This window comes from Ambystoma mexicanum, chromosome 3q (assembly GCF_040938575.1).
Source record: "Ambystoma mexicanum isolate Mex_15411 chromosome 3q, UKY_AmexF1_1, whole genome shotgun sequence".
Lineage (NCBI taxonomy): Eukaryota > Metazoa > Chordata > Amphibia > Caudata > Ambystomatidae > Ambystoma > Ambystoma mexicanum.
In genome coordinates this window covers 1,172,530,913-1,172,556,489 of record NC_090926.1, presented here as the reverse complement: position 1 = coordinate 1,172,556,489, position 25,577 = coordinate 1,172,530,913, and the positions used below count along the sequence as shown (strand labels likewise).

Sequence of the window (25,577 nt, the reverse complement as noted above, 5' to 3'; positions counted from 1 at the left end):
TTCAGGTCGATGAGGGTGGTCTCAGTTCTGTGTTGGGGACGGAAGCGTGATTGTCGCTCTCCTAAACGTTTATGGAGTTCCAAATATTTTTGAATTTGAAGGTAGGCAACCTTATTTTTGAATTTGAAGGTAGGCAACCTTGTCAAGATTTTTTAACAGAAAAGGCACTGTTGTGATGGGACGGTAGTTAGTGGGTATGTGTGGATCAATGGTTTGCTTTTTTTAGCAATGGGAGCACCCAGGATTGTTTGAGATTAGTGGGAATAATGCCGGAAGCAAATGAGGCATTGATAAGTTTGGAGATAAAAAGGGGCAAGATCTCTTGCAGCATCCTTTATGAGCTGGGCTGGGCAGAGGGCGCCCTGGCAATTAGAAGGCTTGAGTGAGAGAATAACATTTTCAACCTCAAGAGTGGATGTTTTGGTAAAGTTGAAATCGGGCAGGGTTTAAGGGGAGGGTCGGGAGGAATGTTATCAAGATGAGATAGGGAATTAAGTGATGCTTTTTTTAGGGCTATTTTCTTTTGGAGGGTCGTTACTTTGTTAGAAAGTGCCTGTTGTATATCTGAACACCAAGTTTTATCTTTAGTGCAAATGTCAGGCGTAGGGACGGGAGACTCCAATTCCTTAAGGCTGGTGAATAATTCCTTCATGCTGGAGTTCGCGTTAGAGTTGCGTTTATTGTAGGAGTTACGTTTGGCCAGGCAGATTTCCTTTTTGTATTGGGATGAAATTTCAGTTAATTTGGTTCTGTTAGCTTCTGAGGGGAGTAATCTCCAGGAAGTTTCACAACTCCTCTTTAGTTGTCGTAGGTCCTTTAACTGTGGGGTGAATCACTTGTTCAGGTAAGCTTTTGGCTTGCTATGTCTGAGTTTCATACAGGCAATAATGTCGGGTGACGTTTTCATCATTTTATTGTACTCGTTAACAAGCATTCCTGGATCTAGGTTGTCAGCAAGCGAGTTGAGAGTGGGGTGGATGGCGGGGATCACTTTGTCCGCTGTGATACTCTTTTTGTTTCTTGTAAGGCATGGTGGGGCAGGAAGGGTAACTAGTGGGAGTGGTCTAGTTGTAGAGTGTGCAAAAGACAGGAGGAAGTGGTCCGTCCAAGGTTGTGGGACGATGGAGGTGATGTTGGCATTACAGTTGTAGTCAGCCACCCAGTCAAGGGTTCTCCCTTTGTTATGGGTAGGTTTGCTGACTTTTTGGGATAGGCCAAGTTAGGACAAAATATTGGCGGTGGCTGTGGCATATTTATCTAAAGGGTCGTTGAAGCCCAGGTTAAAGTCGCCTAGGCATAATAGTTGAGTGGTTGCTTTGAGGTTATTGGAGAGTAGGGTGTAGATGTCTTCCTCAAACGTCCTGATTGGGCCGAGAGGTCTATAAATTAGGTGAATATTAAGGGTCTGGGAATTGACTAATGGAAGTTTAACTGTGAGGATTTTGCAGGATTGGTAAATTTGGGAGGGAGAGAGTCTCATGGAGAGATTGGATTTGGAGATAATGGCAATACCTCCGCCTCATGCCTTATCTCTGTCCTGTCTAAGTATTGTATAGCCATCAGGGACTGCTAGCGATAGTATGGTTCCTGCTGCTTCGTGCAACCATGACTCAGTGATGGTGAGAATATCCAGTTTGTCTGCCAATATCAAGTCGGAGATGTCTGTAGCATTAGCAACCAAGGACCTAGCGTTTATTAGGGCTCCTTTGAGGGGGTGGGCAGTGGTAGAGTTTGTGGCATTGGTAGAAGTGGTAGTTGAGGCTTTGTGCGCCTTACGATGCTGGTGATAGCGTGTAGGCATGGGCTAGTAATGATGGGGTTGTTGCTAATGGCCTTCTGGCTGGTACAGAGGTTGGTTTTCTTATTTGTCGTAGCCATAGGTCTGGTGAGGGGTTCAAACAGTTTGGTTAATCTGGAGCGGAGGCTGGAATTCCTAGACCCCAGGGTACACAGATTACTTGGAAGTAGGCCAAGTGTAGAATAGCTGACTTGTTCAATGGTGGGTGAGCCTGTCTGCATTTTAGTCAGACTTAGAGGGGCTTGCACATCAGGGAGATAAAGTTGAGCTGGGCACACTAAGTGGTTAAGTATAAATAATTTGTATTTGGGTGGGAAGCTGCCTTGAAGGCACATTCCACAAAACGCCACCGGGCTCAGCCCACTGACTTTTTTTGTTTTCAGGCATGAAAAGGGCCAGTCCAAACACAGGAGTGAGAAGGGGAGGAAGTGCAAATGATTCTGCTGGCAAACAAGAAGATGGAATTTCAAGCCTTCTTGGGACTGAAGGATTACTAAAGTAATGGTATACCAAATTGCTCCATCATTGTTGGCCCCTTAATGACACGCTGAAGAGGTCAGATTCCAACGAACCCAGGACAGGAGGCCTTTGGGGAATTGAAGTGCTTATAGCACTCAAAGAATCCCATTAGCCTGGCCCTTCTCCATGGCAGCATTCTACCCCCACTAGAAGAATCACACGGGCAACCAGCCTATCGCCTTGGGAGACTTAGGGGTAACCAGACCACAGTGATAAACTCTGTCTGAGTTTAAGGTATGTATACACGCACCACGTCTGTGACACCTGCTGCAGGCACAGTTCTCCATCCATGCACTCTCGAATGCAGCTACGGCTATGTAAAATTCGTTCTAGCTGCTCACATAAATTATCACACTGAAACCCCAGACATGCCTCAAAAACTCTGCCATTAATTTACAGCAACAACCTACGATAAATTTGGTCTGGCTGGACACACATCGAGTCTCCTGCACTAGCACTCGGTCTTCACCACCGATCGCACCCGCCCACGTACCCGACCTCTTGGTTTGCTTACTGGAGTCTAGCCAGCTCTCTTAAATCCCAATCTCGGCAGAATGCACACAGGCATTTTAAAGTCTACTCTTAGAACGCTTTCCTATACCTGGACTTCAGTCCCTGAGGGCGTTTCAACCACAAAGCACATTGAGGCCATAGACATTAGAAAATGGTGCTATATAAAATGACTACAATACAATACAATAACCTGAAGGATCATCCCCTTTCCATGATGCCAGACTCCTCCCAGCCCTTTATTTTACAAAGAGCAGGCTTGCACATTAGGACTGGGGTCTGTTCTAGTTTTCCCATGGGAGAGATCATACACTACCACTGAATTAGAATGTCTTGCCATCAAATGGGCAATAGAGGCCCTTAAATATGTTACCCTAATGGGCCGACAGTTTTAGTTTATCACTGAAAATGTGTCTCTAACGTGGTTGGGCTGAAAGAAATGCCCGAATGATGCGACGGTTCTTAGCTTTCGAACCATGCACATCATGGTGCTTCATAGAGAATGATTACTAAAAGCGGATGTAGAATTCCTAAGCCGATACCCCATAGCCCACGGAAGCTCCATTGAACAGGGGGAAGGTATGTGATGGAGTTAGAGAAGGGGCAGCCTGTGTCCCTGGAAACCCTGGGACTCAGAGGCCAGCGACGTCTGTGCAATGCTGGCCTGGATTGTGGCAACTGGCTATCCCTCCTGGCCTCACCCCATTCCTAGCCTCCCATGTTGAGTGAAACACACGGCCCATTGGCCTGGTGGAAGCCCCTCAATGCAGCTCCCCAGAGATTGGATGTCCGTGGGGTTCAGCGATGGAATCTGCAAACCAGTGGAGGAAAGCCACCAGATATAATGCAAGGTTTGCAATGCAAACATTGCCTGCCCATGCCAGTCTGGTGAAAGCAGGACAGCCCCTAGCTCCATATGCCAGCTGCCACATGTCCTCCCAGTGCTTTAGCTAAAAATACAGCTAACATTGACTTCCCAAAGACTCGAGGGTAAGGGGGAAAGATACGCTTAGTACATTATTAAGGTCAGGAAATGAGAAACCCGGGTTATCTTAACAAGCAACCAGTTGGGAACCAGGTGGAGAGAACAGTGGCAGCTTGGTCACCCTGGCTTTTCCATTATGCTGGCATTCCAGTAGTGGGCTAAGGTTAAAAAGTGAACTTTAAAAACAAGAAACCAAATGTATCACTTGTCCTGCTTGTAGGGTAGGGACGCCTATGTCAGCGGTGCCTCTTGCCCTACTTGCAGTTAAATAATTAAGGGTTGGCTCCATCCCTTCATTGTATATAGTTTGCCGGCTTTTCTATGTATAATCCTAAACCCAGTTTATTATAATGTTATGGGAGTAAAGACCACTACCCACGCCCTTTGTTTTCATATGTTCACGCTGTGCAGTAATGGTTCAAGGTTGTTCAATGCCATGTAATGTTCTGGCCTTTCTTCCCATAATTCAATAGGTGGAGGCACCTTTTCAGAAGCCTAGGCGTGGGGCACCCAGCTACTGCAACGTCCATCTGTCACTGGGGGCGTGGGGAGGATGGGGTTTGGAACCTTTGACAGTACCTAAACCAAATCTCCCTTTACTTCTGCTGGCACCATGGCTCGGCGCTGCTCCTAGTCCGGGCACACTAGAAGGGGTAGCATGTAAGCTATCATTGCATAATAAAATGTCACTACTGTTTTATTGTATCTACTTTTGTCATGTGAAAAAAGGTAATTCGGTGAAGTGCGTGAAATAATCTTGAACTTGAACCCCTTTGCAACAGCAGAGGTGCAATGAACCGCAAGCCATTACCTTAAGTTGCCACCTTGACGCTCTCTGCGCAGGTCAGGAATTTGGTCACGTGCTCTGCACAGTTGATAGCAGATGACGGATTCTGCTTCAGGCACTGCTCGAAGGCAACAAATGGTTCTGCGCATTCTTGGCGTATCCGCTGAATAACCGGGCTTAAGAGGAACAAGACAAGGTAACATAACATAAGCAAATGCTTACTGCCACACAAATATGTATTTCAATGTCATAGAATACTTTTATGTGTCCAGCAATAAATTACATTTCTAGGAGTTTGTCACATTTTCTACTTATTCAGCTATATTTTCTTACAATGTTATGGCGAGTAGAAAAGTCATAAAGAATCTATTTATATTATGTTGGCCATCACCAGAGTGTGCTATTGCTGTGATTCTTTACCGGTGGCCAGAGCACTGTTGACGCAATCCGCTGTGGCCCTGTATGCCAGAGTTTAGTGGTGTGCTGGCTCTACAGAGGAGTAGCTGTGTCACAGGGAGGCTTGAGGGGAGAAGCCCACCAGAGGCTGCAGTAGAGCACAGGTTGGGAGCAGACCAGACCGCATGTCAGATTTGAAGTGCAGTATGCTACACCAGCTGCTCCAATTGGCAATTGAAGGAGGCCGAGGTCGTTCCAAAACTAGGGTGTATGGAAGATATGCTCCTTGATCGCCCTAACACAAGCATGTCCTCCAGCATTGTAGCCCTGTCTTAGGTTGGGCATTGAGGGTGGATCCACACTTGAAGCCATGAGCGCATGCATCTATTCGACCAAAGCCAAGCTGGAAGGAGTGTCTAAAAAAGAGAAAGCTCTTGATACCAAAGTAAAAATTGCGGAAGGGGCTCACTTGAAATAACAAATATTTCAGGAGTGTGCCATCATGTCCATTGTGCGCCTGGAGTAGCAGTCCGACAAGTTTGCAAAGATACCCAAAGAAACTTTTTTGCCGATAGTAGGCCTACCAACACCTTGTGGTGGGAAAGAATTAAGGGACATGCTATACAGTTTCCTACAGGCTAAGCTACCATCTGTGACTGCTCCAGCGATGGACAAGAGATCTTTCTGATTTCCCACACAAAGACAGGCGGGGAATAAGTCTACTGAGGGAACTGTCATGGCTGAGCTTGGTCATCCCAAGTAAAGGGAGACACTTCTTTTAATTCTCGCCCAGGAAAGCGAGTCCCTTTTCCTAAATTACACAATTCATGTTTTTCCTGATTTGTCAGCCTGAGAAGCAGAAACTACAAGGAGTGAGAAATGAGATGCTTAACTTAGGTGTACATGTTCCTATATGTTATCCGTCATGGTTAAGAGGGGAAAAGTCTGTATGTTTATGCAGACAGAGTTGGCACGCTTCCTCCTGGAGGGTGTCCACTGATCTGGATCCTGCCATTCTGTGGCTATTGCTTTGTGTTTAGGAACCATGGGGGTATTTGGGGCATTATATTATCACGCTGCATCTGTTTTACTTATCCAAGTTTTTTCTTTATTCTTGGGTACTGTTTTTGAGTTTCTTCATCCTGCTTCTTCCCAGCCACCCCTCTGCACCTCTCGCCATCTGCAGAGGCATATACTCTGTGGAATTCAGGGAAGTTTTATTTGTAATATTTCTTATAGAAAAGAAGAAATGAAAGCCTGCACTATATCCAGTGGGTGGGTGCTCTGGTTACCTGGTGATGTCTACAGAGTGTTTTCTTAGGGACAGACACCCCGATTTACTGTTGAATAAAGTTGGGGGAAAAAAGAGTTTTGAGAAATTAGTGATAGACCTTGGGACTGCTTACATTTGCTGATGTTTTATTTTGAAGTTCTTGCTGCTCCCATCTCAGCTTTGATGCTACAGGCAAATGTTTATGGGTGCCTAAAGAAAGTGGCAGCCCAGGGGACAGGCACTTACCACATCATTTTAAACGAACCAAAACAATGCAAGTTCATCCATCTAACTGTATTAGGGTTGCGATTCTCTGGGCGCATCTAAACACATAGGGATCCCAAACAAATAGTTTAATCTAAGAGGTTTTACTCTAAGGTCTAAGCCAGACACGATTTCGCCTCATGTCTCATGGATCAACCTTTAGCTGATGCCGATTAGTGATTGGGCAGCGGTTTGCCTGCTGCGACTTATGGTGCATATTTGTAATGAAAATAAAAAATAAAACCCACAGTTACAAGGATGCAAATGTCTGAGGCTACATAAGGGTGCTCCTGATGGCGTTTGGCCGGTTTGCTACTCAGAAACTACTAGGGGCGATATTGTTTTTAGAGAGTTCAATACAGGTGTTCTACACTGCTAACAGCGGTAAGTAATGCTTTACTAAATTAACTTAATTGAAAAGCTCTGCTCAGTCTTCCTCTTTATATTTCATTCATTTACGGTGGAAGGTACCTTGGCCTCTCAAGCAAATCAATACTGGTTGTGATGGTTCGTTGGATGTTATTTTCTGCACTCTGGTAATTCCATTATTTTTGATCGCACACTCCGGACCACCGGTTCCAGAATGCAAGAAAGGGGGTGTGCGCATATTACACCAGGCATCATGGGACCAGCTGCGATCTCTGAGATCATTTGGTAAATGCACTCATTGTAGAGGCACCATTTGGTACTTACTGGATCTCCTGTAAGAAGGTTTCAGTCAAGCGCCAGGCTAAATAGCATTCACCTGGTTTAAAATAAAAGGCATCTCATAGCCATTCGCAGATCAACGATTCACAGCGCTGAAAGTGCTATTATTTCAAAGAACGTGGCCCACATCCAAATAATGTTAAGTTGTAGTCTCTCAGCGTATCCAAAGAGGTGTGGTCTGCCTCGGTCACGGATCCCCTGCTCTGGGATCAGCCAAACCTCTCCTGGTTTCAGAATTCACCCCGTTAGGAACGCTTTTGAAATCTCAATAGCAATAGCGAAGATGAAGTAGTGCTCGCTTTATACAATAAAAACAAATATTGATTGTAACTAATGGACCAACACTTTAGTCTGCAATTTTAAGTCAACAAGGATAAGCGCCAATAAACACATATTTTTACCATTTTTAACAACGCTGGGAAACAAACGGCAAATGAATACAAAATAAATGGTGTCCAGTTAAAGGTTCGAAAGCAAAAGGGTCGAATGCAAAAGGGTCGAGTGCATTTGACAGAAAACCAAAGGATCGAAATGTATTTTTAAATATATATCTTTTTTTTGCTCTATTGTAGCTTAAAAAGGGAGTTTTTACCCCAAAAACAGGGGTTTGGAGAGGAATCCCCCCCACAAAAAAATAAAAAAAAACAAAAAATAAAAATTCGATCCATTTTTTTTCGGTCGAATTGCCTCGACCCTTTTGTCATTCGACCCTTTTTTTTTTTTTTTCGATCCTTTGACCTATAACCAAATAAACACTGTCAAAGGTGTTATGCACTCCAATCATCTCTCTTCGGGTACAGGGGGGTTTCTATTGCTTTTTTGGAATCTTTCCTCCATCTTATGTATGCACACTCTAATGTGGGTTGGCGTTCTTTCTAAAGGTGGAAACATATTTATGCTGGATTTCCCCTTCAAACAATATGCAGACAGCATGTTTAGTTAAATAAAATATTGGCATCAAAAACCACCCCGTAGCAGGCCATTTCATTTTCGTAAACCTAAACAAAGTATCAATTACACTTGGAAAGAACTTTGGTGCAGACGCTTTACTTGAATTTGTATTTTTACATGTGTTTGTTAATTACAAACCCGAGCAAAAGAGAGATTTACAGGATTATTAGAAAAATCCTCTGTGGGGAAATGATTCTTAATTGTTTTAGGGAGAGGGGTGCCATGAGGAGTAATGTCATCCATGGTGGATCAGGGCTATAGTGAAAAGATGGGACTTCAGTTCCTTTAGGAATTGTAGAAATGTTGGGCGGGTCAGATGTGCGGTGGGTTATTGGTCCAGATACTAGGGGTGTAGCTGGAGGAGAAGACCGGTCTTCTGGTTTTGGCCTTCCTTCAGGTCTAGGTTTTTAAGCTCACTGCGTCCTGGCTTCTGGAGCGGTGCTGTATCTCTTGAGATGCTGATTCTGTTGCAAGGTCAAGTAGGAACTGCCTTGTACGTGATACAGCAGGGCTTTTATGAGCTGTGGGACTACAGGGGCTGCCAGTGCCCATCTACCAGGGTGGTTGTGATATGTTTGGATTCATTCAGTTATTTAATAGGGTGTGCATCTGAATTTGAAGTGCTATTTAGAGGGCCTGATGTGGCTGCCTGGATGATGCTCGTAGCAAATCATTGAGAGACAAAATGGCAAATGCAGACCCATGATGTCTAAAACGGTGGGTTGATATTTGGGTTAAAGGTCATACTGTGCCATTTTCAGACGCACTATGACAGTAGTTAAGAGCCTTTTAACCAGGAGCTAAATTTAGATTTTGAGATTAATTTTGAGGATTTGGGAATGTAAATGAGGAAGATATCTAGGATTAATTTAAATATAATGAATCAAACATAATGGGCAAAAAGTCACATTGGCCTCTCCTGTGGAAGTTAGATTTGTAGTGTGTTGTGTACTCGCTCCTGGTTGCTCAATGGTAGCTCCTGCCTACTGGGTGATGCCCAACACCCAGGAGCTGGCTTTAGCTCCTGCTCATCGAATCTTACTTTTGAACCATGCCAGGGTTCCTAAAATCATGGGCCACCACCGTAGAAGGGTGTTGCGACGAATACCTCGATGTTGTCACTTCTCGCTGGGAGGAGCGGGAGGGCCCTTCCCATGGAGCCCGGATGGTGAGGCCGCTACCCGATAGTCCCCCTAGCGGTGGTACTTAGTGGGAGCAACCCACGGGTGGGGACCTCCTCCTCTCTGGGAGAAGTGAGGACAGTTGAGGGAGAACCAGATATACACATCATCGTGCTGTTAAACATGAGGCATCCAGCCCTATATGTAAGACGCAGATACCCCCATCCTCTCCTTCTCCTCTTGCTTCCACTAATTTCCTTATACATAGTAATTGTGTTTATCAGGCAAATAACACTATGACAAGGTAGAGTGAATATAGATAACTTCGAAGGTACTGTCACGAGGAAGAGCAGGGTGATGCAGAGCCCTAGGCGAAACTGATATGAACATGCTAGCTATTGGAAGCTAGAAAGCAGTAAGGACATAAAAACTGACAAGGGACTGCCCTCAGAGTCTGTCCTGCCTCAGAGCAGCTTCCCGCCGTGGAGCGGAATGCGAAAGAGAGGTCCTACGGCAAACAGAGAGGCCGAGAATGGAAAGGCAGGGAAGCACCACGACTTACCTCGTTGTGGATTCCGGCGTCTGAAGCAAAGCCTCCCGAGTGGTTGATGCGAGCGGAGAGAAACCAGCGTATCACAGCTGCTGAACACCAATGGAACACAGCGAGAGCCCAGGGGAAACCACAAAAGCTGTCCGGTGTTGCAGAAGACCAGACCGCAACCCTCGCAGACCAGTATAAAGGTATGCAGAGAGGGAGCAGGCAGGCACAGGGATACGCCAGAAGCAGTGGTTGGGAGGAAGTGCAGAGCCATCTTCCTCGTCCCAGTGAGACGGAAGAGAGACATGAGTTGAGAACGGAGGGGGTGAAAGAGCCCCCCAAAGAGACTGGAAGAGAGGCTGGCAGGATAGTGAACTGGGCTTAGTTAAGAAAGATTGCAAAGCAGGAAGAAGGGTCAAGAGCCTAAGCATCTAGAGAGACCAGTTGAGAATGGAGGGGGTGAAAGAGGACCCAGAGAGACTGAAGAAGAGGCATGGCAGGTTAGTGAACCGGGCCTAGTTAAGAGACATTATAGAGTTGAACAAGAGATTTGGGACTCACAGAACGAGATGAGAAGTCCAGGGAAAGTGAATTATTGGCATAAAGGACGAGAAGCCCAGAGAAATAGAACCTTTGGCATATAGCACGAGAAGTCCAGGGGAAGAAAACCTTTGGCAAAAGTCACAAGACCAGGGACAAAGAAGCTCTGGCACATGTTGCTAGAAGCCCAAGGGAAGAGCCCCTTTGGCACAAGTCATAGAAAGCCGAAGGGGGAAAGAAAGACCCATTTTGGCACAAATCATGAGAAGACCATAGGAAGGGAGTCATATTCTTTGGCAGAAGATAAAACTGTGATAAAGAGACTACTGATATTGATAAAGCAACGCTTGCAGAAGGGAGACACCTTCCCAATATTGTTTTGGAATTTAGAACTTCAAACTCCCTAAAGCATCACGAAGAAGGGAGTCATCCTGTTCTAAGGAGGGTGTAGTTTAGTTATAGGTTTTCTGTTGAAGTGTAAGGGACAGTAATAGGTTTAAGACACAGGACAGTGAACTTTATACTTGTGACAGACATTCTGATATTATCCTTAGTTTTGGTTGAGGCAGGGAAACCCCTCTTGGTCATAGGGACAAGTAGGGTTCCTACTTATTTTCAGTACAATAAAGGTCTATACCAACAAGCATGCCACTTGTGTGTCCTGAGTCTACTTCTGCACCCTTACAGGGTGCTGAAGTCTTTTATGACATTGCCTTGTGCTTCTGGTTGGTCAATTATAAGTTATAACAAACGTGAAAACATTGAAAAGGGAGACAACATGGGCACTATACTGTCAAGCTTTGGTACTGAAAGTCAGGTAGGGTCTTGAATAATGGGAGGTTTGACAAAACCTGGTCTAGACAAAAACAAAATGGGATATAAGTAATGCACTGCTTTAAGTAAACAAACGCTGTCCTATCAAACTTTATTTTAACTCCACATATTTCAAATTTTACAGATTGATGAATGGTTCTATGCAAAATGAGTTTTTGTTAAAGGTCTCAAGAGAAAAAGACCGATTTACTCTGACCGATTTTCTTTTGATTGGAAAACCGTCATTATGAAGGTCTTTTTCTCCTGAGACCTTTAAAATGAGGTTTGCCCCCCCTTTTATTTAACACCCTCCTCCAAACCCCCTCACTCCCACCTCTCCCGCAGGATTTCAGCCCCAGCACCAACCCCCCACCCTTGGGATTTCAGTCCTACTGCGCTCCATCCCCTAACCCCTAAACCAAAACTCATACATACAACACACACACACCAACAGACACGTGCACATACACACTTACTCGTTCTACTGGCCCTCTGCTTCCTAGTCCAGCAGAGCCTCACAGCCCCTGCGCATACCAGTGTGCGGCAGGAGTGTGACAGTTAATTTTAGAAAGACCACCCAGTGCGGTTACGGAGCAGTCTTTCTAAAGCAACCTTTCAGTGAAAAGATCTTTTCACCGAGAATGGTTTTATCAACCAAAGCCAAAATCTAAACATTGTCAAAATGTAGTCATTGGTGCCACTCTGCAAGAACGAACACGGCCCATTGACCTGTTCTTTGGGAAGGTACCCACTCGAGAGTCTGCAGCCACACTTTAGCTCACTGTACCTTTCACAGATGGAAAATATCCATTTGCATATCACTCTTTGTCCCGTCCACATGGGCAGTCCAGCACCGAAATGCTATGGCAATTCCCTTCCGAATAAGAGTACCAACAGCAACCCCATACACGTGTTTCAGCCTTGTTGGGCATCATCAGTGAGGTGGAGCAGTGCCTCTCTGTGCACAGTGAGCAAGGGGTCCATGTCTGGATGACCCAGGGAAACTTAGGGTGACTAGACCCAAGGCCCTTGAAATAATCAAACTTTAGTCATTGGCGCCCCTCTGCGAGAACGAACACGGCCAATCGACCTGTTCTTTGGGAAGGTACCCACTCGAGAGTCCACAGCTACACTTTAGCTCCCTGTACCTTTAACAGATGCAAAATATACATTTGCATATCAGTCTTTGCCCCGCCCACATGGGCAGTCCAGCACCGAAATGCTATGGCAATTCCCTTCCGAATAGAGTACCAACAGCAACCCAATACACGTGTTTCAGCCTTGTTGGGCATCGTCAGTGAGGTGGAGCTGTGCCTCTCTGAGCACAGTGAGCAAGTGGTCCACGTCTGGATGACCCTGGGAAACTTAGGGTGACTCGACCCAAGGCCCTTGAACTAATCAAAATGTAGTCATTGGCGCCCCTCTGCGAGAACGAACATGGCCCATTGACCTGTTCTTTGGGAAGGTTTCCACTTGAGAGTCTGCAGCCACACTTTAACTCACTGTACCTTTCACAGATTAAACATTATTGAGATCTTGTCAAATGTAATGCAATGGCAGACATAATTTAATACACGACATTAAAGTATTTAACGACATACTTACTGTGACGAGGTGCACTGTGCAACACTGACTTTGAAAGTATGGCAATCTTCCTGCCAGGAAGAGGGTTTGGATGCCACACACTCCCCGTACTGCTCCATCTCCTTGCTACAGTACCGCGCCGTGATCTCCATGGCCGCCTGCCTGTGGTGGAACAAAATAACAAGATCATGAGGCATTTGTGGAAGCTGTGCTAAAACAAAAAAGGTTTTAAGTTGGCAAGCCAATGTAGTGTACAAAAAATAAATCACTCTCAAGCCAGACTCTGTTGGGGCTCCCCAACCTGATTTCACAGATCGGTTTTCCCCACAAACATCATCAATTAAAGAGGGGCAATACCCCCACACCCCCCCCATAGATGTCTTATCTCCCAATCAGATCCTCCGATTTAGGCAAGTGGAGTTAAAACATTTGTTTTGTAATACCATAGATGAAAGAAGGCCTGATTCATGGAAGTGTTTTACAATGGCGCAATCCTATAGGAAAGCGTTCCATGAATCAGGCCCAATATAGAAGTCATTTGATTTTTGTAACATATTAGGATACTGAAGTCTTGTCACGAGAATTATTTCAGATAAATTGTTAATACATAAGGATTGTTGCTTTTTTCAAAAGAACTTCCGGGAAGGAACCATTTTTAGATTTGAAGAACTATAGTTTAGTGGATTTGTTTCTTCTGATATAAATATATGATATACAACAAACATTTTAACATAGAATGTACCCCCTTTCATGCCATGTACGTAAACTACAACATGTCTGTTATGTCACTCCTTTCGTTACTTATGCCACACATTATCAAAGGCTGCGGAGCTAGTTGCATTTTTAGGCCATAACAGACACTTCTAAGGTGGTCACAAAGATTGCGTGGGATGCACAGACGGCTAAAACCAGAAACATATTTTTAAGGTTGTTCATTTACAAAAAGAACCAAAACCAAACATAAAGTCTCATGGTTAACAAAAAGTCTCTCAACCTTGACTGACATTTACAACACTTTCAGATAAGCTAGCTGCAAGCTTTCCAGGGTCCCATACCCTCAGCCTATCTGCCCCCAAAAGGCCAACAAAAGTCGCTCCTGCAAGATCAAGCCACAGTACCTGTCTCTGCTCCTATGTGCTCCACCTGGTTTACCTCAGACTGCACATATGATGGTAGGAGTTCCTCCACCACTTTCTAGGTTCCAGGTTCTCCTGTCACATCTTTCCATGTCTCGCTTTGAATCTTTGTTCCTTCTAGTGTGATCAATACTCCGTCACTTTCCTTCCTGCCAGAATCAAGCTCCTCCTTTTGCCTCTTCCTCCTGCCTTGTGACAGCACGGCCTTCTCTCCCCCTACCTGTTCTTACAGTCTTTGTTACCACCTCGTCCAGCAAAAATGTGTGTAGACAGCTCATAAAGGGCTGCAGTGTTTATTTTTTGAATATCCAGCAGAAACCATGCACAGTAAATGTGGCAAGACTGAGGTTTCCCAGGAGAAGGCAGTCCTAGCAGGGTCTTTTCATAAAATACTTTAGAGGCCACAGAGCTAGGCACCCGAGTGTCCGAGAAGAATTGGCAGGGAACATTAAATCAAATACAGTTAATTAAAATATATTCAAAGTGTTGGATAACTTTTGAGAAGCACGCGTGGCAGCAAGCTGTTAGAAGGAGCTGTGAGAACAGAGCAATGGGCCAGGGGCTGAAAGGCACACAACACGGAGCCAATCAGCAGAGAGAGGTTTCAGTGTTTCTAGGGTGCAACATTGTAAGTGTCCTTACTGATATCCGCGAGACACATCATTGGTCAGACTCAGTGAGATGGTCCTGCCCCGTGCCATCTCAAGGTGCCATTGTCCAATCAGCACACAGCAGGGTATCCACCTGTATGAACAGTGCCAACCAATAGCAGCTAATTGTTTTTCGACTAATCAGCACAGTAACATAATTGTGGGGCCGTGTGGGAAGGTTTGTGACGGTGTTATGTGATTTTTGGTCCAAGAAATGTTTGATCCAATGAGAATCACCAAAGGTAAATATTTATATTGGGGGTCTGACGTACATCCATTAATTAGCTCCTGTGACCGGTCCCAAAAATGTCTGGACATTTTGTAATTTGTGTATAAAAAGGTCCAGCTCCAGTGTGAAGTGTTGAGAGCTCATTTCGTTCAGTTCAGTTCCACAGGACTGTCTGAACCGTGTCTCACAGCTGTGTGGATTCAATAAACCTGCATTACTTCTTGCATAGTGTATGCTCCTTTTTTCGATTACTTTTGCTTTATTGGGATTACTTTTGACAGGAGGTCCCATGGTACACTGTGGAGGCCCCAGCGAGATCCTCTGTTCCCTTTGCAAGCTGAGGGTATTCTTGCTGCACTCCTGGGGAGCGCGGGGCAGGCAGGCTGAGACCAGTTTGGAGTGCACTAGCGAGGAGGTCCTGCAGACGCTGAGTACGCAAAGGTCTGCCTGGTCCAGAGCGCTGCCTGCACTCATAGGGAGGTACAGGCCGTGGAGGAAGACTCGGCACCAGGAGGACTCTGAGATCTCTGGAGCATGTGAGTGTACCCTTGAACAAACGCGCAGTTCCGTGCAGGTGCACATGCAGCAGGGATTTTATGGTGTATATGACGCATCCTACAGGGGGATGGCGATCGGACGTAGTAGTCATAGATTAGTTCCATCCGTCCAGTAGTGAGAGGGTGTGTGGCGGGCATATCTATAGTAGAATAGATGATTGTCTAGATGGTGGCAGACTTCCATTAGATGGAGTGGTGCATATTGCAAGCAATTGTATAGTTGTGTAATTTTTTTCTTTTTATTATGGGGTTCGAGATAAGAGATTATTGAGGTCAGCACTGGTTGTTGTTGAAGAGCGTGCATAGTAGATTAGAAATACTCTGGCATATGGTGTTGGCCGAGGTGGAAGGGCTGTCACGAGATTGATGCAAGAAATACTAGTGCTTAGTGAGTGTATAAGTAGGTTGGTGTCCCGAGGAGGAGAGGCCAGATAGTTGTATAGTATGATAGAATTGTTTCGTTAAAAAGAATTGTGTGGGCCTGTGAGGTTTGTTTTTGTGTGATTGATGTTGGATTGAAGGTGTGAATGTGAGAAGAGATGGAGTGTGTATGAGGTAAGTGGGAAGTGTAGTGTGTGTGTGTTTGTAATATGAGGGGGGTATTGATTGACTATTAATAATTATTTGTTGTTAACAATTTGGAGACTTGTACAAGTGAAGAAATTGTGATTGGCCTTTTTTGCCAAGTTGGGAGGGAAGCTAAATTGCATGAGGACAGGAGGGAGGCACTCCCGACTGTGGTAAATCGGAGTGGACAAAGGGGGAGAAATGGGATTAATTGGGATTACAGAAACGTCCCAAGAGCATTTATGCACTAAATTGCCGCAATATCGAGATAAAATGGTAAAGTAGCATTTCCAGTGGGTGCAGGACACAGCAGGGCAGTGTTTCCAAGAATGGCCAGGACAATAATGTCTGACAGCGACACTATAGAAAACTTGTACACATATTTATTGGTGACATATAAAAGGTACCAAATGAAGAGTAGACAAAGCATTTTAGTCATATGGAAGCTGTATGAAGAAAAAACAGAGGAACACACCAAGGAGGCGTGGAAAGGTAGTGACGTAGCGATGCCGCCCTACGCACCACCCCCTCCCGATGGGCTGTAACCTATGCTGAAACCTGCAGCTGGGTACACAAACTCACGACGGGTGTCCCCCAAGTAGGGGTAAGGTAGAAAAAGGGAAGGAAATTCCAGAGGCTAAAAAAACTACTGATGATAGAACGGCAGCATACTTAGCTGACATAGTAAAAAGTGCACGCGGCAGTTAGAGATGGTGTTCAAAGCAGTGAGGATGAGATAGAGAAGGCAGTCCGAAAAAAGGAGGAGGAGCGAGGGACGCCAGGAACACCAGGTGTCTGGGGATCTGGAACAATAATGTTTTAATTGGAAACGAATATCCCAAAAGAGGTCTCTCTGGGTTCCGAAGTGGACCCCGAGGATACAGATGAAGACGGAGGAGCAGGGAGTGAGAAAGGGAGGATGTGGGATGAAGAAGAATCGAACGAGGATAGAGAAAACAGAAAGGGAGAAGGAGAGAAGAAGGATAAGCACCAGCACCGCACACCCAGCTGCCCCTGTTACAGAACGGCAGGGGAGAAGCGCGGTATATACCATGGCAGAGAATGGAAAGAGACAATTTGATGTATAACATGCCATCCCTTGAGGCAGGGGGAAGGCAAATGGATATATATTCTTGAGAAAGAAACAGCGGGGATTACCTTGGCGATCGGCGATATCAAAAGCCTATTGACAGATTTTATGGGTGAACAGGGTGACAAAATATGGAAACTGGCAGGGTATGACAGTTAATTTAAATAGTTATATTCCCGACGGTACGCCCTTCAATAACTGCTGTGCACACGTGTGTAACAGTATTGAGGACTATGTACCCAGACACATCAGACATTCAGGCAATTTTGGCATGCAAAATGAAACCAGATGAAGACCCCACAGAAGATATAGAGGTACAGGAGATGTGGTCATTAGAGATAAGACAATCATGGGACGTGAACATACTAATATTCTACCACATATTAATACTGATGGGTCTCCCCACGGACGTGCAAACTTTCTTAGAGAAGATGGTTGGGATTGAATCGAAGGGGTAGCCAGATATACAGGCCCACATTGTACACTTTTGTAAGAGGAAACAGTAAAGAGAGAAATACACAGCAGATAATGCAGCCTAAGGCAGAGGTGAAATTGGTGCAAAAGAAATTAGCAAAGTTATCCATGGAAGGGGCTGAACTCGCTTTGTTCCAGGACAGTTTGAAGCAGCTCCCGCCCAACAAGGGATATTCCCTGTGCGGCATGCCGCAGGGAGGAGTATACTCACAGCAAGGAGGAGGGTGCCAATATAAGGGAGGGTATCCCCAAGAGGGGGCGCATCAGCCACAAGGGTATTATTAACAAGGGTGTATTACTCGTAGACGGGATATTATCAACAGGGTCTCCACAGTGAGAGAGGGAGTATGGATATAGAAGAGCAGGGCCTAGATTTGGAGGACCATGTTTTGTGTGTGGGCAAATGGGATACTTTGTATGGATGTGCCCAGACAGACAACAGCAGCAGTATGGCGATGGAGGGGTCTCAGGTATATGTGTTATCTATGCAAAAACAGGTAGAACCACAGCCCATGCAGCAACATATACAGCAACCGTTTCAACCACAGCAAATGCCCTTCACACCGACTGTCCAACCTACAGGACCCGGGGTTGCCCAGACTCCACAGACAAATACTCAGCAGCAGGCAACAGCACCACAGAATGCCTTTCCTGGCTCAAGCACAAATATATACAGAGGGTGACAGCACATTGTTAGCTCAGACCACAGTACCACACTACCCGGGAGTGACCGTATTTGGAAGTAACCCGTTCCCATTTCCAGGACAAGGCCCAAATGTCCAATAGGCCAGCCCACTGTAAGAGGATTCAATTCAACACTACAGCTAAGTCAATGCCTAGTCTGGGATACTGAATGGAAACCCTTATTGATATATCTTTATGTCCAGTAAATGAGTTCTAGATGACTACCCCTATATAACACCCCTCTCTTAGAATCCCCCTGACCCCACTGAGCCAAGAAGTAGTTCTGTTTTGCAAGTTTAAAAGGTTTATTTGAGAAATAAAACAAAATATAGATACCACGCTTTTATAATAAATTAATAATCGATATCGCCCTTATAAATATAATGTTAATCAACAATGGGTAATCTGACACTAGCACACTTCTTTATAATCAATGAGGAGTTGGTGTAGGATGGATAAGGCAGCGAAAATACTTTTATGGTTTCAAGGGAAAAGCAATGAGGAATAAAATGCAGTACATAAATACTTGATATGATTTTAGCAAAAGATAAGATAATCACTTTTTCTCTGGCAATTCACCCCCCTCCCCTATGCAATGTAAGAAATGGAAGGAGATGGAAAGAGGAGCACACAGTTCTCAGGAATGCAATCAAATACCATACGAAATTCAATTCCCACCCCAGCAAGCTTAGAGAAAACAGGTATGAGTTTTAAAACACAGGCCCAAGTGCTTTGAATGTGGTGGCAGTGAAGTGAGAAATATGCTGAAAATGCTTTTAATTCTCTTTAGGAGGTTCAGGGAGAGTGAGAGATACTGGGGATGAGCTCAGGCTCACTTTAGCAATGATTCAGGGATGGTTATTAAGAGGCAAACAAATTTTTAGCAAAGGAAAGCAAAAAGCTGCTACCTTTTTACAGGTAAAGAAATCAGGCCGAATCGCAAATCGCGGCAAAATTCGCGAGTGCGTGAATCGTGGAGGAAAGTTAAATCTCGTTCCTAGCCCAAACGGTTCCAGAGATACGGACGATTAAATAAAGGTAGATTTCCGGATTTAAAGTAAAACTCAAAATGACAGGTGACAGCTTGCTGCTGCAGAATTGACAGGTGACAGTCGTGCAGCTTTAAAAATGACAGATGACACGATTTCTAGGAGGCTGTTCTACTTAGGTTAAAATAGTTTGGATTAGATTATTTTAACTAAGAGATTGGTTCTGTACAGTTCTGCTAGGTACTCACAATATAAATTTGAAATAGGCCTCGCCACGGATCTGGTCAGGTTTTGGACTGGACTCCGGTTCTGGGTCAGCTCTCTGGTTCTGCTCACAGCGGTCTGGGTCACTCTGGATCTCTGGTCTCTGGCAATTGTTCTTGGCAAAAGAATTCAAACAGCTCGCCCAGCTGTGGAATAGTTCGCAAATGATTTTAAGGTTGCTGAGGCCTGCTGAGAAGAGTTCTCAGTTTGTGGGTTTAGGCCCTTGCTTTAAGTTCTAAAGTAAAGTTCTGGTCTTTGGAGATTGATGGATTTGAAGTCTGGATCTCTGGATGTGAAGTCGTCGGTCAGCATGCTCCGCAGCAAATGGAATTGAATGTCCCTACCTGTCCCAGCAGTCTCTTTTTATGTGTTTTGGAAAGTGGGTGTGTGCGTTGGTCATAAATAAACCTGCCCCTCTCACTTATCATTGGCCAATTACTCCTCTCTCCCTTGATTGGGGGAAGGAAATGTGAGTCAGAGTGATGCTGTAGGTTTTATGGTCAGAGGAACCTCCCCTTGTCAGATTGCACACAAATCTATTTCTGACCCAAATACATATTTATCTATGCACCATTTTTCTAATATTATAGGTCCAGTTAACATATTTTCTGTAGCACCAAACCATCCGATCCCTGTCTTTGTACGATGTTGTGTCCACTGATGACAGAATTCTCCCCTTTTCATCCAGATAACGACCTCTACACCTTTCCAGATTTTACACAAATGTGCACCAGGGATATGGGTTACAGATGGTAAAGTGTCAGATTTTTAACATGTATACATTTGGAGTGAGACCCTATTTTCCGCTAGCAACCCCCCAGAATACACCACAGGGTCCTAACGCCTCTCAAAATGTTCACAGAAAAATCACAAAAATAATGATATTACTTATATAATTCTGACAAGTCCGCACTATGAGTTATCTATCTTTTTAAAATTATGCCCTGGTCAAAAAGGGGTGTGGCTTCCCACATCACAGAGTGGAATAACTGGTTTATCCACTTCCCCCAAGCTCAGCTGCTAGCAGAGGCACTGCCCCTTCCAGTTTCCCCTAAGAGGAAGCCACTTTACGGCCCCCCAATATAACATTTGCCTGAGTCCAGGACAGGCCTTTGTTCAACTCCCTGTAGTCCCCAGCTGCTCCACCCCTAATCTAATCAGAGAGGTGACAACTCCTTTTGGCAAGGGGAGTGGCTGAGCAGGTTTCAACTCCTGTCGGGGTTAGTTGTCAGGCAGAATCCAGTTTCATTAAGCCAGGTTTCAGCTAAATGTCACTTTTTGTTCCCAGTTTTCTACATTCAAATCAAACTGACAATTTTTACATATACATTAAATAATGACTTCCTTCAAGTCATTTCAGAATATAGTTTTACATTGTATCCACCTCTTAGCAAGTCTTTCCTTGGTCTGGTTTTGTTTCATTTGTTCAGTTTTACAGAAAAGTCTGGTGGTTTTAAAACGCCAGCTTTCTGATAGTGGTAAGTACTGGTAATGCAACCATTTTTGGGATTAAGAAAATGAATTCCCCACAGTTCTTAGTTGCTTTTTTGGCAATCAGCATTGCCATTCCCAATGGTTTCAGGCTGCTGTGTGTGTAGCCCAATGGTGGTTTTAGGCAGTACCCTCCTGTGCTCACAACATAGGCAAAAATGGGTGGCAGCCTATTCTTCATGTTTTCCCTGTGCACTCTCTGGGGAGTTCTGGCCATCATGATGTTTTCCATGCCAGTACTGCACAGTTTTATTGTAGGGCTTGGATGCATGGGTAAAACCATCCCACAAGCCCCCCCTCTTGCGATGGCCATTCTGTCCTTTCGCTGATGGAACTCGCAAGATCTGGGATGTTCGCCTCCTCTTCTTCCAATTCCATGGATGGCACAGTTCAGCATCTTTTCCTCCCTCCAGTCGATCAATCAGTTCTCCTTGCTGGTCCTGATGGGAGGATTGGGCGGTACCCCGGGCCCCTCGGGTCTCTGCTCCCGGTCCCCGGTCGTCCTCCTTGGTCAGTCTCCATGGTTTCCTCTCTCCTAGGATGATAAAGCAAAAGCGGCAATACACATTCCCAGACATTTTTCCACCACTATTAATGGTGTGGGGAACATGTACATTTTATACATCCAAATGCATTTTGCAGTCTGATTTTAAAAATATATACAGGGCACATTTGCATTACGTTACTATATTTTTGATATGTGGAATATTTTAGAGTTTGAACTGACTTACTCTGGAGCGGCCCCCTCTTGTATTGCAGAGGACTCCTCCAGTTGCTGCAGCGTGTGCCTGGGATGGCAACACTTTAGCTGATTTATATGTACCCACTTGTCTTCCCCTTCCGCCAAACTGCCTTTGGGGATGCGGATCTTGTATGCAACAGGGGAGATTTTGTCTATAATTTCAAACGGTCCCTTCCATGTAGGCAACAATTTTCGCTGTTTGGCCTGGTTCCTTTGGAAATTGTATAGATAGACCCGATCACCCACCTTATATTCCTTTCGGGTAGTTTTTAAATCATAGTGGGTCTTCATGCTCTCGGCTGATCTTTCTAGATTCCGCTGAGCATAGGCAAAAGAATGTTGGAGGTGTTTCCTTAAATTCTCCACATACTCATGAGTTGTGGAGGCATTTATCAACGTTTGCTCTTGGGTTCTGTAGAGCAAATGCTGGGGAAGCACCATCTTGCGTCCAGTCATCAACTCAAATGGTGACATTTTGGTTGCAGATGAAGGGGTAGATCTGATGGCCATTAGGACCAGAGGTAATCGGATATCCCAACTTGGCCCAGAATCTTCCACAAACTTTTTTAAGATGCTCACAATGGTTTGGTTATATCTCTCCACTGCTCCAGAAGAAGCTGGCCGGTAAGCAATATGTAGCTTTCTTTTGACCCCCAGTATCTCCCACATCTTTGTCATTACTTCACTGGTGAAGTGGCTACCTCTGTCTGACTCAATCCTTTGAGGTAGACCAAAACGGGAAAAGATGTGGTTAATCATCAGGGCAGCTGCTGTTTCTGCCTTGCAATTTGGGGCCGGGAGACATTCCACCCACTTGGTAAACAAGCATGTAACGGTCAACATGTACTTGTTTCCTCTAGACGAGCGGATTACAGGGCCTACAAAGTCGATTTGCAAATCTGACCATGGCAGTGTCATCCCCCTCTTTTGGAGAGGTGCACGGTGTGTGAGGGATGATGGCTGAAATTGTGCACACACAAGACACCCCTTCAAGTATTGGTCGAGGTCCTGCCCCTTGTGTGGCCAGTATGCAACCCCCTCTTAAGATTTCCAGTGTTGTGTGAAACCCCCTATGACCGGCGGTGGCCGCATCATGGGCGTGACTTAACATCAGGCTTCGGAATGAAGTAGGAACCACCCACTGATCATGGCCAGCTTGGGATTTCCTTACCAACAAACCGTCTTGGATTCGGAACATTTTTGGACATTTCATCAACACTCTTAGGTCCTCTTTCCCAATGTAATCGGTATCAGTCAGGGGAAAGTTCTCAGGGTCCTCAAGGTGTTGGTAAAACTTACCAATAATTGGATCCCCCTTCTGAGCTGTAATTAAATCAGCATCAGGGGTCTCCTTACCCCATTGTGCAGTTGGAAGATCATTGTGAGCATTTGTCTGGGACCTAGTGATAGCAGTGACCTGGATTTCCCCCAACAGGGACTCCGTTTCTATTAGATCCCCTTGGATGGCCCCGGTTTTGGCCAGCTGATCAGCTAAGTCATTTCCAGTTTTGTCTGGTCCCTCTACTTTGGAATGACCCTTGATCTTTTTCCAGTAGATGGTCATCCCATTCGAGGTGACCAGATCATCAATGTTTTGGATTAACTTCCCATGTTTCAGGGGTTTGTTATTAGCACATAACATGCCTCTGGTTTTCCAATTAACCAGGTGCTCCACGAACCCGTTCCGTACATAATCCGAATCGGTGATTATGACCAGTTCGTGGAGTTGATGTTGGACAGCAGTGAGGATGGCCTGATGCACAGCCATCAACTCTGCCACCTGACTACTTCGGGGACCAATTTTAAATCCAGCGGAGGGTTCTGGAAACTCCTTCACCCAGGCATTCCCGACGCCGGCCACCAGTTTTCTCCCCGTCGTTGTCAACATGGTAAGAGCATCCATCCACATAGACAGTGGGCATTCCCTCACACTTGTCTTCTTCAAAGACTTTGTGTGGGGAATTAAGGTATGCCTCCATGTTGTCCTTGATTTTTAGACTTTCGTCCTCGAGACAGTTTTCTCTGGCACAATCATGCAAGTCAGCCAGACCTTGCGCAAGGGGACTCTTCTTGTTTTGGCCATATCTCACCTCCACAGGAAAGCCTTCCCTTGACAGAATCCAGGAAGTAATTCGGGAATTACTCACATTTCCGGCCCGGATTCTGTCACTTTGGAGATATTGCAGAGCCTGGTGTGGAGTCTCCACTATGATGTGTTCCCCCTGGATAAACGGGCGGTAATTCTTCAATGCCCACACCGTTGCCAGGAGTGCCTTCTCACAATTGTTGAATTTTTCCTCCACAGAGGATAAAGTTTTGCTCGCATAGATTACTTTATTGACCTTGTCATGCTTTTGGTATAATACTGCCGTCAAGCACGTATTAAAGAACCCCGTCTCCAGGAAGAACTCCTTGTTTCTGACAGGGTAAGCTAGGCAAGGCGCTTGTGAGAGGCTTCTTTTGAGTTGTCTTACCGCCTCGGATTGTTCTGGACCCCATTCCCACTTGACCCCCCCCTTCAAGAGATGAATCAGGGGTCTAGTGATCTCTGCGTAGCCTTCAATGAACTTTCTGCTGTAATTAGCCAGTCCAAGGAGGCTCCTTAGTTCCCGCAGAGTTGTGGGGTCTTTCAGTTTCTGGAGTGCTTTCACTTTCTTTTCTTGGGGACATAGACCCTGAGGAGTAATCTCATGCCCCAAGAAATTAACACGGGTTCTACACCACTGTGCTTTCTGAAAGGAAAGTTTTGCTCTGGCGGCACTCAACTGTGTCAGAACATAACGGGTCTCCGCTATGTGTTCCTCCACAGATGAACGTTTGATGAGGACATCATCTACATAAGCCAGGTTACCCCTCGCACCCAGGTCGGGCATGGCCTTATGTAGGAAAATGTTGAATTAATTGCCGGAGTTGAGGTATCCGAAGGAAGTCCGGGTCCATGTGTACTGCTGGCCCCCAAAGGTAAAAGCCAGTTTGTATTGGTCCTCCCTACTGACAGGCACGGTCCAGTATCCATTGGTCAGGTCTATTGCTGTGAATACCTGTGACCCCTGAATCTGGGCCAGCCCTTGGTCAATGTAGGGCAGAGGCCATCGGGAAGTATGGACCCGTTTGTTGAGCTCCCTAAGGTCGGCGCAGAGTCTCCACTGGCCGTTTGGCTTCAATATTCCCAGCACCGGATTATTGAAAGTGCTGTGGACTGGACGGATTATTCCCCGGGACTCAAGGTTCTTAATTATTTCAGTAAGGGACTCCATGGATGCGAGAGGCGAGCGATATTGCTTCACAAACACTAGAGTCATTCCAGGGTCCGTGGGAATTGTTGTGGTGTGGATGTCGGTGCGACCACAGTCATATGAGTCTACCGCAAAGAGATCTTGGAAATCCAAGAAAACTTGTTTCAACTTTTGCTTCTGTTCCAGAGTCACACAGGCATCAGCTAGGTTGACTCTCTCCTCCACCATCTGCCTGAAGCCTGGAAAGACTTCTGGTTTGGCTATCTCAGCGGCCTCCTCCAGCTGGGTGGAGAAGTCTCTGGTCAGAGTGCTGATTTGGACTGGAGGCTTCAGGTGGGAAAGGCAGCCCTCATGGACCTGGAAATCACCTCATCCCTCCTGAAGTCACAAGTCACATCTTCCTTACAATAAGGGCAAGAAGTGTACACCAGGAAGTTCCCCCCATGCTGGGTAAAAATCCTGTCTGGTGTTGTATTGTCCTCACTGTCAAAACAGTCCTTGGGGATTGGTCCTAACAGTTCATTTCCTAAATCAATGGAGAAATGTCGGTCATCAATCGCCAGTCCAATAATGGTGCCTGCGGCTAGAGTAATACTCTTTAAGTCGCTGTTATCCACCTCTATTGGAATGGTGTCATGTTCTATGTTGACTAATGGTGTTGGGTTTACCCCTAACCCTTGC

The 25,577-nt window shown here is 45.4% G+C and overlaps 1 protein-coding gene across 2 annotated transcripts in view; it reads right to left on the bottom strand.

Moving 5' to 3' along the window:
* The window catches only part of CHCHD5 (coiled-coil-helix-coiled-coil-helix domain containing 5), an 86,976-nt gene that overhangs the window by 50,837 nt on the left and 10,562 nt on the right, over positions 1-25,577 (bottom strand). For both annotated transcript variants that reach the window (XM_069604024.1, XM_069604023.1), the window contains exons 2-3: positions 12,809-12,949; positions 4,624-4,775 (exon numbers count right to left, since the gene is read on the bottom strand). In XM_069604024.1, coding sequence (XP_069460125.1) covers positions 4,625-4,775; positions 12,809-12,939 — 282 coding nt within the window. In that variant the 5' untranslated portion in view covers positions 12,940-12,949 and the 3' untranslated portion in view covers position 4,624. The remainder of the gene's footprint in view (positions 1-4,623; positions 4,776-12,808; positions 12,950-25,577) is intronic.